Genomic DNA, 17,568 nt, shown 5'->3' on the forward strand with positions numbered 1-17,568 from the left:
ACAAATCATTTGGGATTGGCCACTTACCCCCATTGCCATGTTCTGGTTCAAACTTAATTGCTGAATCTGGTTCAGTCAACTCATTTACTCTAATGCGCTCAACGATAGAAGGGCGGAGCATTCATTCACTCCATTGGTTTGATTTAATCCAGAACCAGGTGAGCAAGGGCTTTGTGTTCTCAGGAATTGATGCCAGGTTTGTGTCAAAAACCAACAGTCAGGTACAATAAGTCAAAGTGCAGCTCCCAGTCGGATAAAGGTGGTTTTGACTGCAAACTGAAATATAAACCTAGGGCAGTACATTGTGTAAACCTTGTCATCCTTCGTGGTTTGTGTAAGCATCAGCGTTTGAGGCCAACATGGGCTTTGCAGGAATCATAACAAACCTTCAGATGCTGAGGAAAGCTGCATCTGCTCTGACAGTGGGGCAGTGAGGTAGACAGACTGCACTCACGTACCTGAAAATCCTGGTCATCGATGGAGAACCTTTCCCTTAGATTCCTGAAGACAAGAGGACAGTACTCCTTGAACTTAAAATGGCTTGGCATGTTCTCCCTGTAAAAAAATACAATACACCAACAATTATGATAAATTTCAACAAAAATAAAATCTGTTTTTGAAAACTTCACTTGTACATCCTGAGATTAATCTTTTGCCTCTGAACAAAATAACAATCAGAAGAAGTCCTGAAATCAACAGATTATCAGACATGCCATGAAACTATGTAAAGCTTCTGGTATTCATATCAACAACCCATGCACCAAGACCATGATAAAAACCTATGCACTGAGACCATGATAAAAACCAATGCACTGAAAAACCTATGCACTATGACCATGATAAAAACCTATCCTACATGGAGACCATGATAAAAACCTATGCAATACTGAGACCATGCTAAACACCTATACACTGAGAGCATGATAAAAAAGCTATGCTACACTGAGACCATGATAAAAAAATTTTTTTTTAAACATATACACGGACATCATTATAAAAAAAGCTATGCTGCACTGAGACCATGTTAGGTCATTAATGACTGAAGCACACTCACTTGTTGAAGAGGTGATTGTCCACCTTGATCTTGGAGTAGGCTTTAAAGTCATCAGGCATGAGCATGATGGGGATTTGAATGTGGCTCAGTTCATTAATCTGTGAATAAAGAAACAAAGAAAGAGAACGGTTAGCCCCGAAGTCACGCGCAACAAAATGTCCTATCACCTTACCACATCAGCACCACTGAATTGTGGGTATGGGCTCTCACCCAGGGTTGTTCTAATTTCCGTGTTGTGTGAGGTGCCGGTTTCAATAAGGAACTGGACTTGTCACCCTTTCAAACCTGTTCCAGGAAGAGCATTGCTCTACTACCATTAAGCAAAAAAAACAAAAAAACTTGTAAATGTAGTTTCACTGAAAGAAATTGGGCTCGTTCCTGGACTAAAGGCCTGAGGGGAGGGTGTGTATGTGTGTGTCCTTTAAGCACCATGTTTACAGCAGATGCTCAGTGTCTTGCACAGACTGTATTATGTCATTTTTACATAGTTATACAGTTGGATATAAGCAGTTCAGGCTAAACACACCATGCTCAAGGGTACACGCTCAAGGCAGTACCCCAGCTGGGAATCAAACCAGCAACCTTGGAGAAGCCATCTCCAGGCAATCTGTAGTCTGTGTTCTCACCCTTCCGTCTATTACAAGGTTCGGTCCCATTACATCAGTCATCATGACATGAGTTCATAATGGATTCAGTGTGGAGGGACTGCCCTCCCATTGTCTCTCATACTGCATTGTGCACGGTAACGGTAAGCTGCAGCTGGTCCCTGCTTCCCCAGACCAGCTGTGAGCTCCTTAAGATTGGCTTGTGTGATGACTGCCGAGGCCACACCCGTGAAAGCGGTCCCACCGTAGAGTCAACGGCCAAGGTGGCTCCAGAACACAATGAGGGCTGCGTTAATCTTGATCCGCAGGAACGGAAAATGTCACGTGCGTATAAGCTAAAGATAGCGGTCCGTTTTTCATAGGAAAATAAGTTATTCACAATCTGCACTTTATCTAAAGATAACGGGGACCAATGGGTGACCTTTACAGAAGTCAAATCTGGTTTGGCTATATTTAAAAACAATTAGCCTGTGTCATACATGACTTAGCAGTGGACCATGCCGGGGTTATTGACCAATCACAAACTCTTATACTAATCTAACCGATAGTTTTGCATTTTACAAACGAGTGAGACGGAGAGGTCAGCTGACAATCGGAGCTTCAGATTTGTTGACCTTGGAGGCAGACGATAACTGTAGCGAAGCGCCCAGAGGACATGTTAGTGAGAAAGTCTCAGTGGCAGGCTGGACACAATGTCTGTCTGAGCGGTGCATTGTGGGATGTCAGGCAGCGACATCCCCAGCGCACAAAGCGGTCCTTCACACAGCGGGGTACCAGCCACCCGCATCTGAGACAAAGCATTTCCTTCATTCAGGCCTACAGCTGTTCTTTCTCACATTCTGCTACACCGTGACAATAGCCAATCGCTCAATGTGACTGTGCCAGGAACAGGCCAGTTAGACTGAGCTAAGGCTACGAGGTGCAGTTCACCTCAGGCTATTCTGGAAGGAAAACAAAACAAGTACCTCCCCAGGACCTTAAAATACTCAGCCCAGATTCAGTGTGCATTAGTTTCCCTGCGCGCTTTTTGCGGGGGATCCTCCAAAAAGATGGTGAAAGGGCAAAACATAAAACTACAGTTCCTGCAATGCGTAAAATAACATATCCAGTTCAGAGGCGTGTCCTCCTGCCTGTGGAACAGCAGTGCTGTACAAAATAAAAACTTGAAACAGTCTGCAAGACACTGACACCTCAGAATATGCCCTCAGCCCTTAACGGTCAGCAGTGCATGGACTGCCAATCCTGCCACAGTAGACAGTCTATTCAGGACATTAAGCGAAACCAGAGGCGATAGTCATATCTGATAGGGAGTTTAATCATGAATATTGATCTGATACTGTTTGCACACAAACATCCTGCAATCTACAATAAGGCACCAGTTGTTCACAAATTAGTTGTGTGTGTGTGTGTGTGTGTGTGTGTGTGTGTTTATTTATTCACAACAACACGTATGTAGTGATTTTGGATGGTTCATAATGAATGTATAATTAATTAATTAATTTGTTCTAACTAAAGTGTAAGTTTATTACAATTTTAAACTGAACTGGTCAACTACACACCCATATGGTTGACTGACCCCACATACATGGATGAACAACAATATCCAGTCTATGGCAGCTATAGTGAAGTAACTGCATTGTTCTAGAAGGTTCAGCCAGTGTACAATCAGGAAGCCACTTCAACTGCAATCCCAATTGGTAGGCAATTCTTTTGACAACTGCAAGTATGCGATATACACACAAACGCATACACAAGAGTTCATTTTCTAACTAACTAATCTTAAGCTGTTTTTTCTTTCTCTTTTCTAAACATGGTGTTCATAATGACCTGTCTTATTTCAGCTTATCATTTAATAAGCTTTCCTCAGTGATGTATGAAGGGCTATAGGACTGAAAAACACTAATGTGGAGAATTTGTGCTGAAATGTGCCCAAAGACCTGTTTCTGCATTTAGCCCAGCAGACTTTGGGCCTATTATTAGATAGCTGATTGTAGATATCTTCTCACAAAGAGGCAAGGATGCAGCTTCATCTCAAACCTGGATAAAAACATATTCATATTCTGGCACATGCCTGTTTATTCAAGATAACAGCATTCATGAATACAGACCACAGGGGAAGATCTTTAACATCCAATATAGAGGACATGACAAAGATTGCACAAATCAGCAAGGAGGACTTTCAAGACACAAATGGTAATAGACCGTTTGCCTTGTTTGTTCTTAGAACTGATTCTACAAATACACTGGATATTGAAGTTTGAGGACTCTGAACTAAATTTAGAGCATCACACGAAGCACCAACACGTCTTCATTAATGACAATCACTTACGGCAATAATGTGAACGCATTGTCAGACGGGTTAACAAACCATGCTATTTTCTCCCCTAATCTGCATTTTCATTCGGCGCAGTCCTATTATACCCGCCGTTCTCCGGAGAGATGCAAAACAAACAGAGCAGCACGTTTCTTCTTTATCGGTGCTCAAGTGGACGATACATAATAAACGGATCCGTGCTAATGTTCTCCAGCACCAGAGCAAATGGAACAGTGACTCACACTTTTAATTAAAAACCCTGCGCAACAAAGAGACATGGAGCAATTACAGTGCCTCGATGCAAATGCACCTTCTACAAAGCGTCTTATGGACAAAAGGTCTGAGCCCTGCTAACCGCTACACTAATGGGATTAATTTGTTTCATTCCTCTTATAACACCTAGCGCACACCGCATCTTAATTAGAAAAGGAAGACGTTTTTGAAAGGAGAGAATCAGCGGTCTTCGTGTCAGAGAACACACAGCACACGTTCGTAGGTAATACGAGCTACATGCTGTGTCAGATTCGCATAGCGATGTGTTTACAGCTGATTTTATTTGCCTAGTGGATACCCTTATGCTGAGTAACTTGTTGATGAGGTAGAGGTTACATACTCTATGCAGGAGTTACCCCAAGCGGTTGACACAGGGATTTTCCCCATGACAAAAGGACATACTCTGTGGGGTGAAAACACCATAGAATACAGTGGTTTGCCATAAACTGCAGACTCAGGTTCTACATTAATCTGTGAAATACTTTTTTCCTGTGGGTTTAACTCGCTCAGTTATGCCCTCTCGGGTTCTATGTGTCCTGACATTCAGGTTCTTCTTGCTCAGGGATTGTGGAAGGCCTCCTCTGTCCATCAACCATGATACACCGAAAAAGAAGGCTCCAACTCGGCACACCTCTGTACTGGTCGGCCCAAAAAAATAAAATGTAATAGAGTATGGTAATAGGCCCCAGGTGGCAGAGTTAGACACTGACGCAACGCCCGTGAATAAGAGCAGTTATCTGTTCTGGTGTCACCCAGAGACTCGCTCCACTGACAACAATCACACACAGATCAAATCATGCTTGAACTCTCAACACTGCCCTGAACACAGAGATCAGCATCTGAAACACTCTGGGTCTCCCCGGGGTCAAAAAACAAAACAAAAACAAACTCCATTGGCTGGCACATTTTCTAAGGAGCAGCAGGGGAATCCGCCACACTCCCCACACATCTGGGCCTGGCACAGCATTTTTATTTCCTCAGCTCCAGCCAGTTTTATCCAAATCTCTGCCCGTTATCCACGCACAGAGCAGTTTGGGCTGCCGCTCTAATGTAGAAATCACAGGGAAAAAGCAGCCAGTCTATCATCATAAAGCAGCCAATTATTTTATATGACCTTCTTTCTCTTTAATTATTCATGCCCATTCATACATTATTCAAAATATAATTCTAACTGACCAGAATACTGAGTAAACTTTCAAACTGTGCGCTTCCAAATTACGTGCAGTATTAGCCTGCATTCCTCTGTTGAAAATGAGATGCTGGTGCCCCTTTTCACTTGTCTAATTAGCCCTGGCTAAGGGAAGGCCCCAGCAGGGTAACTGGTCACCCGCTGCCTTGGCTTGGGCCTGCGATTCCCAGCACCTCCTCTGTCACTTCCGTGTGTTCACGGGTTGCTCTGTCTCGGCCCACCTTCCCAGCGCTTCCAGACGGGCAATCTGCCCGACGTATCTTTCAGCGCAGCGGGTGGGTGGGAACGCAACGCAGGTATTCTTCCTGCTTCCCCTCGGAAAACTAAGGCCAGAGTTTCTACCTTCTGACATTCCACAAATGTGCCACTTCCTGTTCCTGCTGGCTGCTGGGAGGACAGGCAAGCTCAGCGAATCTGCAGTCACGCACGCACACATGCACACACAGTTAAGTGTTACACTGGTAGCGAGCTGCACTTTGGGACTCAGGTTAATGACATGTGTAAACACCGTGTCGTTGCCTACAGGGGCGCCACTGCGTGATGTGCCTGTGCGGAGTTGCTAGGGAACTGAATCCAAGGTCATCGACCCTCCTGCGCACCTCCGATCCTCAACTTAGCCAACCCGCTCCTCCACAGCAGGAGGACCCGAGTCAGTCCTCCCCGCTGCACCTGACAGTGCTCTGTTCTTATATCAGCGTGTTACACACGGGCAAACCGGCCAAATCGACAATACGCCACATTCACTCACGACAGCTCGTCTGGCTTTCAGATGTGCTCACCTACACCCAAGTGATTGAGAGAGGGACAGACATGGACACCTTCCCTGCTCATCTCCTCTCAGTATCTTTGTCATGCTAATAGCACAGAATGACTAATCCTCGCCTCTTAAAACACTCTCTCTCACACACACTCACACACACACACACACACACACACACACACACACACACACACACAAAATTAATTCAAAACAAATGTCTGACTCAGTGTTGCAGCAGTAACCATTTACAAAGTGCTCTGCTAAAAATGTTGTTCGACATTACAAACAAGGAGGCCAGTGTTCAGCTTTCATTGTAATACATGCTGTTTAGCTATATCATCAACGACACTGGAGCCTGTCGTTTTTTGTTTTTAGTGGAGATAAAGGCAGATTATGCAGTTGATCATGCACCTCCAGCCAGTGTGGACAGTTGAGGGGATACCATAATAGCACCGTAATATATCATACAACAGTGCACTGGCCCCATAACCTTGTGAAATGACAACATCCACATGTTTCACAGTGTTAATATAACGCACTGTCAACAAAGTGGCCACCATCTTATAGAGCAGTGTTGAAAGAGACAACCGACAAGCACACACGAATGCCACACACACACACACACACACACACACACACACACACACACACACACACACACACACACACACACAATGCTGTTGATTGGATGACATCAGGAGCCAGCTGTACACCACTCTAATGAAATGAGCACTGGATCGAGGCAGTATTAAGAGGAATAGAAGGATTACACACTGCATCTGGCAGTACGTGTGCATTGTGGGTACCTTAGCTATACTTCAGCCCACAAAGCACAGGGCATTTTCAAATACGGATTGACATATCAGTTACAATAATCATTATAAATATTGTTACCTGTTGCTATTATTATTGCAACAACAGCAATCATTTTCTCTCCCAATTACATTTTGATGTCTTCAAAGACAACATAAATGGCTCAAAGTCTAAGAACACTCCGGATTGAGAGATAATGTACAAGGCTGGAGGGATGGATCAGAGGGATGGATCTTCATTCAATTATCTGCTACTGTGCATCAAGAAATCCTGCATCAATTAACAACCAAGAGTAATTCACTGGGCATCACTCACACAAGACCCAATCAAGCCCAAGCACATCATTACAGTGGCTGCTATATTTTTAGACATCTTGGTATATCAATTTCAAGAGATCACCCAAAAAAAAAAAAAAAAAAACCTTGTCATGATTCTTTGACTGAACAGAAGAATAGTTCATTAGATAAAATGTTTGCTGGGCTCATCCCTAGATCTCCGAGCCACAGGCGGAGATGCAGAGTGGAAATCATTAGGAATAAATGCATTAGGATGAAAAATGGAATCAATTTTGCCTTCCCCTCGAGGAAGCGTAGTCAACGGCACACAATGTTCAGCTCTCCAGCACCGACGACCATGGAGACACCGAACGCACAAGGAAATTTCAAAAAAGCTTTATATTCCAGACAAGAAAAGAAAAAACATTACGTGCCACAAGAAAGCATCAGGAGAAAAAAAAAACAAAACAAAAAAACTACATTTCAAAGGCACTTGATATCATATTAAAATGGATGATATTAAAAAGGGGGTAAAACCTATTTCAAATTCAATTTGTATAGAGAAGCTACAGTGCTGCAGGTGTACCCTTGAACAAAGTACTTCAGTATAACTATCCAACTGTACTAATTGATACTAAGTAAAAACTAGCAATTGTCTAATATTACTACATAATGTATATATGTATAGTGTGCATGTAATGTCACAAAAACACAGTTCATCTCCCATTGAATAACACAGGGATCCATTAAAAATTTCACTACCAAACGAATGCAAGCTCACACGATGGACATAATGCAAGCAACAGTTTATGCTGAAGCCCACTCCAATTCTCATCCTCTACACCGTGCTATGCAACGTCTTTAAGCCCGACGGCTTGCGGAAGACTTACAGTGGAGCCGGGCTGTTTAATGTCAGTCTCTGATGAGACGCATGCCTGAGGCCTGCTGTGAGGTTAATGAGAGCAAACACCGCCCGCCGCATCTCTGCTGGACACCGGCTCGACAGCCGCTCCGCGAGAGCGTGGAGCTCAGACGTCAGCGCGCGCGTGAACACGCTGGGAAGCACGTACGCGCAGGTACAGCTGGGGACACGTGCTGCTGAGTCACAACGGCCCTGTTCCTGTGCACTCACTGGCAGTGATGATGTCACAGCTCTGACGCTCTGTCCAGCGGGGCTGCCCCACAGGACGCTGCACGGGCACACACACACACACACACACACACACACGGGCACACACACACGGGCACACACACACACAGCCTGTTTGAACTCCACACACAGCCAGACGCCAGAGGACACAGACACTACGTGAACAAACAGACACAAAGAGCACACAAGAGATTTTACTCTACTTCTTTGAGTGAGGTCTGGGTCCAGTTATTATTTTACCAATGTGCTTCATTTGAATCAACCGTTATGAACAGACACCCTGCAAATGGACAGATGTGTTACAACAACCTCAATCAGTCAAACACAGGAATGAAGTCCACTGAGGTTGTAGAGCAGGGACATTTAACCCCGGAGTTCATAAGAGCATTGCAATTATTGTACAACCAAAAAAGTAAGAAAAAAACGAAACACTAAAGGGTGTTCATGAAAAAACAAATATTTTACAAGAAAATAAAAGCTTGTTTTATTTGGCCCCGAGACAAAGAGCAAGCAGTGTTGGTTTAAAAGTAAAACCAAATTTAGAAAGTTACCCCAAGAGATTAAAAAAAGGAGAGAAACTGTTCAAACTCACTCAGGGAAAGCGAGTGCAGGACCCATTCATCTCCAGAACAACACAGCCGGCTGGAGACACCACCAGCATGTCTTTATTTCCTCAGCCCTTCTATTCAGAGGACTGTCTGCTATTCATTTAAGTGTGGGTCAGACAGCCAATTTCCCACCGAGCAACCGGAGTGCTCTCTCCGCTAAACACTGCTGTGCCTGCACACAGTGCTACTCTGAGAGACTTTGTTACTGCACATATTCAGACCTACCTCACGCTCATATCCCACTCAACACTACTCTTAAATACCCCATTAAAATACTTCATACAGGCCTGACATCACACCCCTGTGCTTTCATACGGTGAAATACTGCAGTGCTGATTCATGAGCACTCCATCAGGCCGGAGTTCAACAATTTAGTGCCGTAGACACTAATCTCAGCGCTCTGTTAAAGTGAGACACTGTGTCTTGTCCAAAATCATAATACAATTTTGCAGCTAGTTACCTGCCTGCAAGACAGAGCCTTTGTCCAAGATTCCAAAGAACGCATTTGAATGTGTGGAGAAAACAGTACATGCGAATGACAAATGAAAATCATCTTAAAGTATTTTCGAAAAGGACTCTGTAATGCAGAGGAGAGGAGTGTATAGGGAGTCCGCTTGTGCAACAGATAGGGGCAAACCCCATTAGCCGCACAATCCAAACTGATATTGTTAAAAGCTGGAGAAAATCATTTGAGTCCACAGTCTGGGATTTTTTAAATTTTTTTATTGACAAAATAGGCCCTGGGGCCCTGAACTTTTTTCATGTGGACACCCTACACTGCCCTCCCGTCCTGCATTCCATATGCAGTATACTGAACTAGGCTACACTGACCCAGCTGTTGGGATCAGTGCGCCTGTCACAAAGACTCACTTAATAATAATAACAACACTAGACCCAGTTTGTTAAAGGCAGACCGTTGACAGTTTTCTTAAACAAACCTGTCTGTAGTACTTTTGGTGCAAAATGCCTTAAAGTGCTGTAAATAACCTTAAATGTAAATGCATTAAGGTGCGCACCCTCCCATGCCATCTTGACCACTATATGAACCTACAGTTCTGTCCTTATAATAGCACATTGCAGATGGCAAACATTGATTTCATCTACATTCTGCACTGAAACTAAACCTATAGTTTAGTTCAGGGCTGCCCAACCCTGTCCCTGTACCACCCTGAAAGTTTTTACTGGAACTCACACCTCATTCAACAGCTAGGAATCTTGTAGAGCTGCAAATGAGTATATTAGGTGTGCCAAATTAGGATTGAAAAGAAAGTCTACAGGATGGTAGATCTCCAAAAACAAGGTTGGGTTATAGCTACTTTGAGTTTGCCTATAATGGTAGTAAACTTTTAACAGGACTCATCTCAGCAGGCTTTCATCTCCAGATTGCCTCTCAAATCACTGACTTTCCTTTCCTCCAATTCCTCACCCTGCTGTCCTTGTATTTTTCCTCAAATCCATGCAGCATCAAACAGACAGCAGCCATACTGCATGACAGGATAGCGAGTACAACACAAGAAGATTTTAATAGGACTAAGAATGTACCATATTCATAGTCTATATGCCAAAAGCCCTAGCCCTGACATTGCGTTGTGCAAGATAAAGGTATACACTGCAGGTAGGGGGATTTGAATGGAAAGGAAAAAGTTGAAGAAAGAATAAAGCCTAGTTGAGACTTTGGCAGAGGACTGTGTTTTTATTTCTTCGTGCTTTTGCTAGCAACGGTTACCACAGTGCCGCTCTCTCGACGCTTGCCTCGTCTTCCGAGTTTCGGGCCGGCGCTTCCTCCGCCGTGCGTCTCCATGGCAGCGAGGTCAGGTTTTCCGCATTAAACTCGACGCTGCTGACAGCAGGAAGCGCATCAGGGCGAAGGTTAGCGACCAAACGCACCCGCAGCCGACCACTTCTCAAACCCACAGAAGAGCTCAAAGAACCGTGCCTCACTCAGGACACAACCCCAAACAGAGCAGCTGTCAGGTGCATTTTCAAACTGTAATAATGCACACGCAAGCAGCTGAACTGTCAGACACTGCTGCTGGACATAGTCACCCTGCCCTTAACTGTAATACTTAAATCATTAATAAATAAATAATAGGCTACATTCATGTCATGCTAAAAAAAAAATCAACCCTGTGCTCGTGGTAACTGTAGGGCAGATGATAATGAATGAGAATGCTGTTTCTTGGTTCTCACACTTGGCACAGATTTGCAACTCAATGTTATTATGGATTTATTTCCTTATACTAGGAATATAATTACCCACAACCTGCTTCTGATACTGCAAGACCCAATTTCACATACATCTGTGTGTAGGGGGGATAATGCTAGAACAGACTGAGCTCAGGGCTGCTGATTTCCAAATGAAAAGAAAGCAGAAACAACCTTTTTCCAAAATGGCTTAAAGGGGCAGTTCATTTTCTGTGCTTTCCAAATTTAGTGTATGTTTCTGAATGTGTACAATGCCAGACAGCTTTACAAAAGCTTGTATATGGGCAAATTGAAAGCCAAAGCTAAAATTGAAATAATATATATATTTTTAAAAACAGCTGAAGTTCTATAAATGACAATGGCAGAAAGCAGAAAATAAAATCTTAGCGTAATAAACAGGATGCATGGCATTTAGCCATTTATGAAACATAAATGATGCTATAACTACCGATTCATCATGCTCCTTCAGTGTCACCTCAGACTGTCAAGCTAACGGAATTAACTTACACCAGAACATTCAGCACTCACAGCCCATTTTCCCACACCCTGAACATCACGTGTGTTCATTTTCTCATCATGCCCATTGGCCTAGGTTTAGGTACACACATACAAAGCCTGTGACGACCTGTGAGTTCCAAGGAATAGTTAAATGTTTGCATATAGTCTCTCTAGCCTGGAAGGTAGCATTCACCAGTGACCAGGCATTACTCACTGGAAGGTCCTGGAATGCCAGGACACTGTTGGCCAGTACAGCTGGACTCCCTGCAGGCCTGCTCAGTGGTGTGTTTAACTCTTTGATGAAGATGCTCTGGGGAACGCCAGTCAGACCATGTTCCTGACCGATGCACAGGAGTAGCTACGCTTCTCCACCAGAGCGAGCCCAGAAGTCTGAATGATAACAGTTCGTTTAACGGCACACAGAGCTTTGCAGGGCTGGAACGAAAATGACCCGGGGGTCAGCCTGTGACCCTCTTATTCCAGGGATGTCAATACCACACCACTGAAGCTGGTAGAAGAGTTGTGCTTCTGATAGTGTCCCACTATCACTTTAACCCCTACCTCATCCTGCTGCAGCCCCCTGAGATGTTTAGCGGCAAGACATGCACTGCAAAGTCCATCTTAAGTGTTTTAGTCTTGTAATGGGTCTTAAATGTATTTATTTCTCTCAAGTAGAAAATACTAGCTTATTTTAAGTGAATGTTTGCTTGACAAGCAAAATATTCTTACCCCACTGGCAAATCTTGTAATGAGTCAAACAGTCTCACCTCAGTGGCAGTATTTGCATTATTCCTTAGGATTCTGAATGCAATTATAAGACAAAAATTATTGAGATTTTGCAGTGCAAACACCAACCCTTGCTAGCGTAATCCTGCCAGTGAGAAGACTGGCTTACCAAACAAAATCCATCTGTTTAAAATGTGTGGTGTGAAATTTACTCTCAAGAAAATACATTTCATGTTCCCGGTCTGCCTTTTTCCATGCCATTACAGAAACTCGGCTTGTCACTGATTGAGTGTCTAGCCTGTGTGAATGGGGATTTTACAAGAGACTCGTGTGTCTGCTTGGGCTTCTGAATGAGACGAGCAGGTCAGTAAGACAGCCCGGCTACACCGTCAAAGGGGACAGAGGGTTCTCTGCAGTCCTGACTCATCCCCGGACAAACACACACAAAAAAAAAAAGATTCCCCGTCTGGTTCACCCCTCACCCTGACAGCTCCCTTAATGCCGCTCTTGTCAGACGCAGTCAAACGAGAAGGCTTCTGCGGGAAAGACTGCTTCTCCACTCATCCATCTCCAGTGTGAGGGTCGCTACTTTACAACAGGCTGCCCTGCCGTGGAGGGCGGAGCCCCTGCCTCCCCTCTGCCTGCAGAGAAGATGCCTCCTAGATACAGTCTCTCTTCACCTATTGCCACATCTTGGCTATTTTTAGAGATGTCTTATGCAATCCTGGCAGAGACCAGGCTCGACGTCAGAAAGGGAAAACAAACAGCCAGCGTGAGTGAGAGGGAGAGTGAGAGCAAGTGAGACTGTTGTGCCCAGGGCTTTAAGGGGAGATAATTCATCTTTTGGGCTTCCGGCCAGGAGCTACATCCATTCATGGTGATGACGCGCCCCGATAAATGCAGCCAGGGCATTTCAGGGCCTTTCCTGAACTGCAAATCTGAATCATTACACTTTGTGGAATTGTTTTCCCCTCCAAGTCCTGGCACATTCAACACATTCTGCACACTTTATAAAACGGTTCCAGGAAGCATTTTCATAACAACAGAAACCAGATAATTAAAAGAATAATTAATTTCTTAAAAACACTCAATTTCCGGAGAGCTTTTCGAAGAATCGTTTACTCCGATTAAGTTACGGTCACAGGGACGTCGATGGACCTTTTCGTCATACAGTTTTGCCTTTAAAGATTTAAAGATCGATATCCGGAAGCCTACAGTTACCTGTACTGCACTTTCGGATGCTGAGATAACAGCCACCAGGTGATCCACTCTCCAGACTGGCTTGGCCGCATGCTAATATACACAGCCAGCAGGGGGGCAGCTGTATGGTAATCAGGCCAAAGCCTGACATTGATTTTGCAGTTGACCATGAAAATACATCAGGCAGAGCTAAGCGTAGGCTGTGAAGCAGGCCCTGGGTGACAATGTGCCATGGAGAGACGGTTTCCAGCTTTGTGCCTTGTTCTGACACAGTGTATCAAGAGTTGGGTGCAACGTGCGAAAAGTATGAGAATGGAGGGTGTGAACACAGGCCACGTATCAAAGAATGTCTACAAAATTACCACAAAAGAAAATTGATACCCTAATAAAAAAAATAAGACCAAACGACACGCAGCAGAAATAATTAGTAAGCCAAGACGTTGAAAGTGGACTAGTTTTCTTAGTGTTCTGTTTAAAGTTAGTAGGCTACGTCAACGGGGACCTCATCTTCCATCTGTCTGCTTCAGTAAAGCGACTTTGCGGTTTCTCCTGCTTAAGTGGGCTCAAGTTGCAGCATGACTAGCGACGCTCACAATCTCCGTCAGGATTTAATGGCATTCAATCACAGTCCGCAGGTATCACCGAGATAGAATTCCATAAACTACGGCTTGTGACACAACTGCTCACTGTTCCGACAGCGCGGTTGCCACATTACACCAAAGGCAGACATCGGAAAGAAAGCAACTGCCTTGTTGCCTTAGAGTCCCCATGCAGAATGGAAATGTGTCATGTATTAGACTGAAATGAAACCCATGCTTTGCATCAGCTTTATTAAAGTGTAGAACATGAAATAACTGGGTTTTTGGGCACGAAAGGACCATTTAGGATATAACATCGCAAACCATCGTAATACAGATGAAGGAATGGCGTTTGTATTACCTACAACCCCTCCCAACCTTTGCTCACGAGACCGAATCAGTGAACACCGCAGTCCCGAATCACTGTGACCAGAAAACAAGGGCAAGATGAGCTAAATAAAGCTCACCTCTTGCCCCAAAGCCCTCCACAGTCAAATGGCTCTCATCACTAATCAAATGAGGCAGATGATCTTATTCCTTCCTGGTCAAGGACCGCCTGGCACTCATAGCCTAGTAGTCTGACCTCACTCCAAGCGAATCGCTGCATGCATGATTCACGAGTGCAACTGTCAGCGCCAGCATTGTCTACTATCCCACCACAACCTTCTCATAACAGCACCCGAACGCATTAGCACATCGCTGTGACCTTGTAGCAACACAGTGATGAGGCCACGGTGTTATCTGGGACATGAGCCTCTCAATACTTCAATCGTAGCTTCCACCATTCCACAGGCTTTTAGATAAGCCTTGACTGAGAGATGCTCCAGTGTCTATGGGTGTGGGGTTGAGAGCTTCAAGTACATAGCAAATAGCGGTGATACCGTCTGTAGTTTTGAAGCTACGGAGCATGTGCCAGACAAAGCACCAACCAAGAGCAGTATTTAAGGGACTGTACTGTGATATAAGCTGGGACCCATCCCAGTCAGAGAGTGAACTATGGCCAGTATTCAATCGGCATGTGTCCTTAACTTACATGTAAAGACACATGCTGGACTTGAGTATTTACTTAAGTCCAAAAAGGTTTGGACTTAAGTAAATACAACCGTTATACTTTTTCTTAAACAGAGTTTGTTTTAGCCATTGTTGAACTTGCTAAATGTTTTTAATTGCTGGTTGATTGAATTTATAGACTAAAGTTTCTTCATCTTCATCCTTTAAATAAAGGCTGGTACATGGCTCATGAATAATGCGTGGAAATCAGCAAGACTGGCCGTGTCAGAGTTAATGCAGAGAACCGGAAAAGCTTCTGGGACAACCTCGCAAACGTCCTTCACATGTGCCCAGAAGTCTTCCCAAATCGAATGGCTAATCCAGCTGTCAGCCAGGTGCTGAGATCCCACTCACACCGCAACACCATTTCCACATGGAAAGCAAAACACAGAATTATACATGGCACTGCTTCTCTGTTCATTTCTGGGAATGAGAGGCATTGTTTTATCTGAAAGACAACCGCAGCGAGAGAGCAAAGTGATTTAGACCAGCGCTGCACAGCGAGGAGAAAACTCAGTCCTGCAGGAAGCAGATGCCAATGTGTCCTAATTGATGAGGTCATCACAGATAAAGATGGCTCTGTGCTTTTTCAGCCTCCAGCATTTTTAGTGCATTCTTAGCCGCCTCCTCTCTCCATAAATTCCATACTTGCAGGATATCCAGAAGGCCCGCACTGAGCTCTGGAGATCTGCTCTGGAGATGTGGGTGACTCCATGCTGAGCTCGGTCTTAAGTAAACATGCAGAAAGGTCCTTTCGCTGAATTACCCCTCCAGTTCCAGGCACGGCTCCATTAATCAATGAATCACTGCGAGTCACCGAGTGCCTGAGGTGACGTGGCCCACAAGTGCTCTGGAGTACGTTGCCATGTAAACAGAGAAGGCTCAGCCAATCACCTTCCTCTGGCTGTAATAAGGTGACTAGATCAATGGGGTTCAGGATTTCTCAAAAGAGCTTACGGCTCATTTCACCAAATACAAGGAAAATTGGCTTAGACTTCCTGGCGAATATTTTGAGCATATTTTTGTGCTGACTTTCTCAGTACTGACCAGGATTGCTCAGAATTGTTCCACCTCAATCATTAATTTATACATTTACTCCCTACTAACCTACAAAAAGAACTGCTAGACAGCAGGCCTCCATAGTCTTGCCAGAGTAATGAAAGGATAAGTGCATGGTTCATAATCTGTGCTGGTTTGGCTTTCAAATCCATTTGAAACTGCTCCTGCCCGTTATAAAGGTGTCAGACATGTAAATGACCTGGAAAGAATCTGTCAGGACCATAAATGGAGCATATTGGATGATCGTGGTGCACGTTGCCGGTTTCGTTTACCCAGTTGACAGTCCTGTTCAACTAGTGATCAGCCTGCTGGGAAGTGAAAGACAAGGATAGGTGTGAAAGCAAAAAAAAACGAACAGCTAATCCAGTCTGCATGCCCCTGCTTTCAGGATGGCAGAGATAGATGGCCTCTGGCTTTTGACTTCTCCATAGTCATCGCTAGACTTGCGTCATTCACAAGGGAAGCATATGGCTGTCACCTTGACAAATGTTTAATTCCTTAAATAGAGAAATAACACCAACATTTTTAGACTTGATCACATTTGTTGCCAACATTGGTATCCCACTGTTGCTTATTGTACCGACAACTGAACACTTTTTTTGAACAGAACAGAACGGTTTTGCCGTTCTTGCACAATATTGGAACACACACACCACACACAACACACAACACACACACTGCACACACACCACACACACACCACACACGAGAGGAAAGAGCCAAGCCCAGGTACGAAATAAAAAAATCTACAATTTCAAGCATATTCCTCAGAGCCATATTCTGCGAGAGCAAACAGAAAAATGTTCTCAAACTGCAGTCAGTGTGGAGATGGCAGAGGCACTCCTGCTGTACCAGAATGACATGGTCAGGGACACAGAGGGCCAGACTGCTCAATGATCATTACACTCTTGGGGCAGATACACCTGACGATGCAAAGGGACATCTGCAAAGGAGGACTTTCAACCCAGGGGAAGGCTGACTCCAAACTGAATCTTCAGCAAGTCAAGCGCTGGCTAACAGGCTTCCTTCCATCACAAGCATCTGCCACAGCCAGAATCATATCTCATTATGAGCTAAAGTGCTGACATTCTACGCAGCTAAAACACTCAACGCTCAACATTTTCAATGCCTGCTGCCAAAGCTCAAGAACCGTAATATCTGGATAATAGCTACACTGTAGCATACAATAACAGATATCCAGATAAGGCGTA

At 44.3% G+C, this 17,568-nt stretch overlaps 1 protein-coding gene across 2 annotated transcripts in view; it reads right to left on the reverse strand.

The window, feature by feature from the left end:
• pip4k2ab (phosphatidylinositol-5-phosphate 4-kinase, type II, alpha b) overlaps window positions 1–17,568 on the reverse strand; it is a 51,060-nt gene that overhangs the window by 27,876 nt on the left and 5,616 nt on the right. Inside the window, exons 1-3 of one of the 2 annotated variants that reach the window (XM_061254212.1) lie at window positions 10,768–10,879; window positions 1,055–1,152; window positions 459–555 (exon numbers count right to left, since the gene is read on the reverse strand). In XM_061254212.1, coding sequence (XP_061110196.1) covers window positions 459–555; window positions 1,055–1,152; window positions 10,768–10,842 — 270 coding nt within the window. In that variant the 5' untranslated portion in view covers window positions 10,843–10,879. Of the gene's footprint in view, window positions 1–458; window positions 556–1,054; window positions 1,153–10,767; window positions 10,880–17,568 lie in introns of those variants that run through there. The other variant, XM_061254210.1, reaches the window with a different exon arrangement.

The sequence above is a fragment of the Conger conger genome, chromosome 9 (assembly GCF_963514075.1).
Source record: "Conger conger chromosome 9, fConCon1.1, whole genome shotgun sequence".
Lineage (NCBI taxonomy): Eukaryota > Metazoa > Chordata > Actinopteri > Anguilliformes > Congridae > Conger > Conger conger.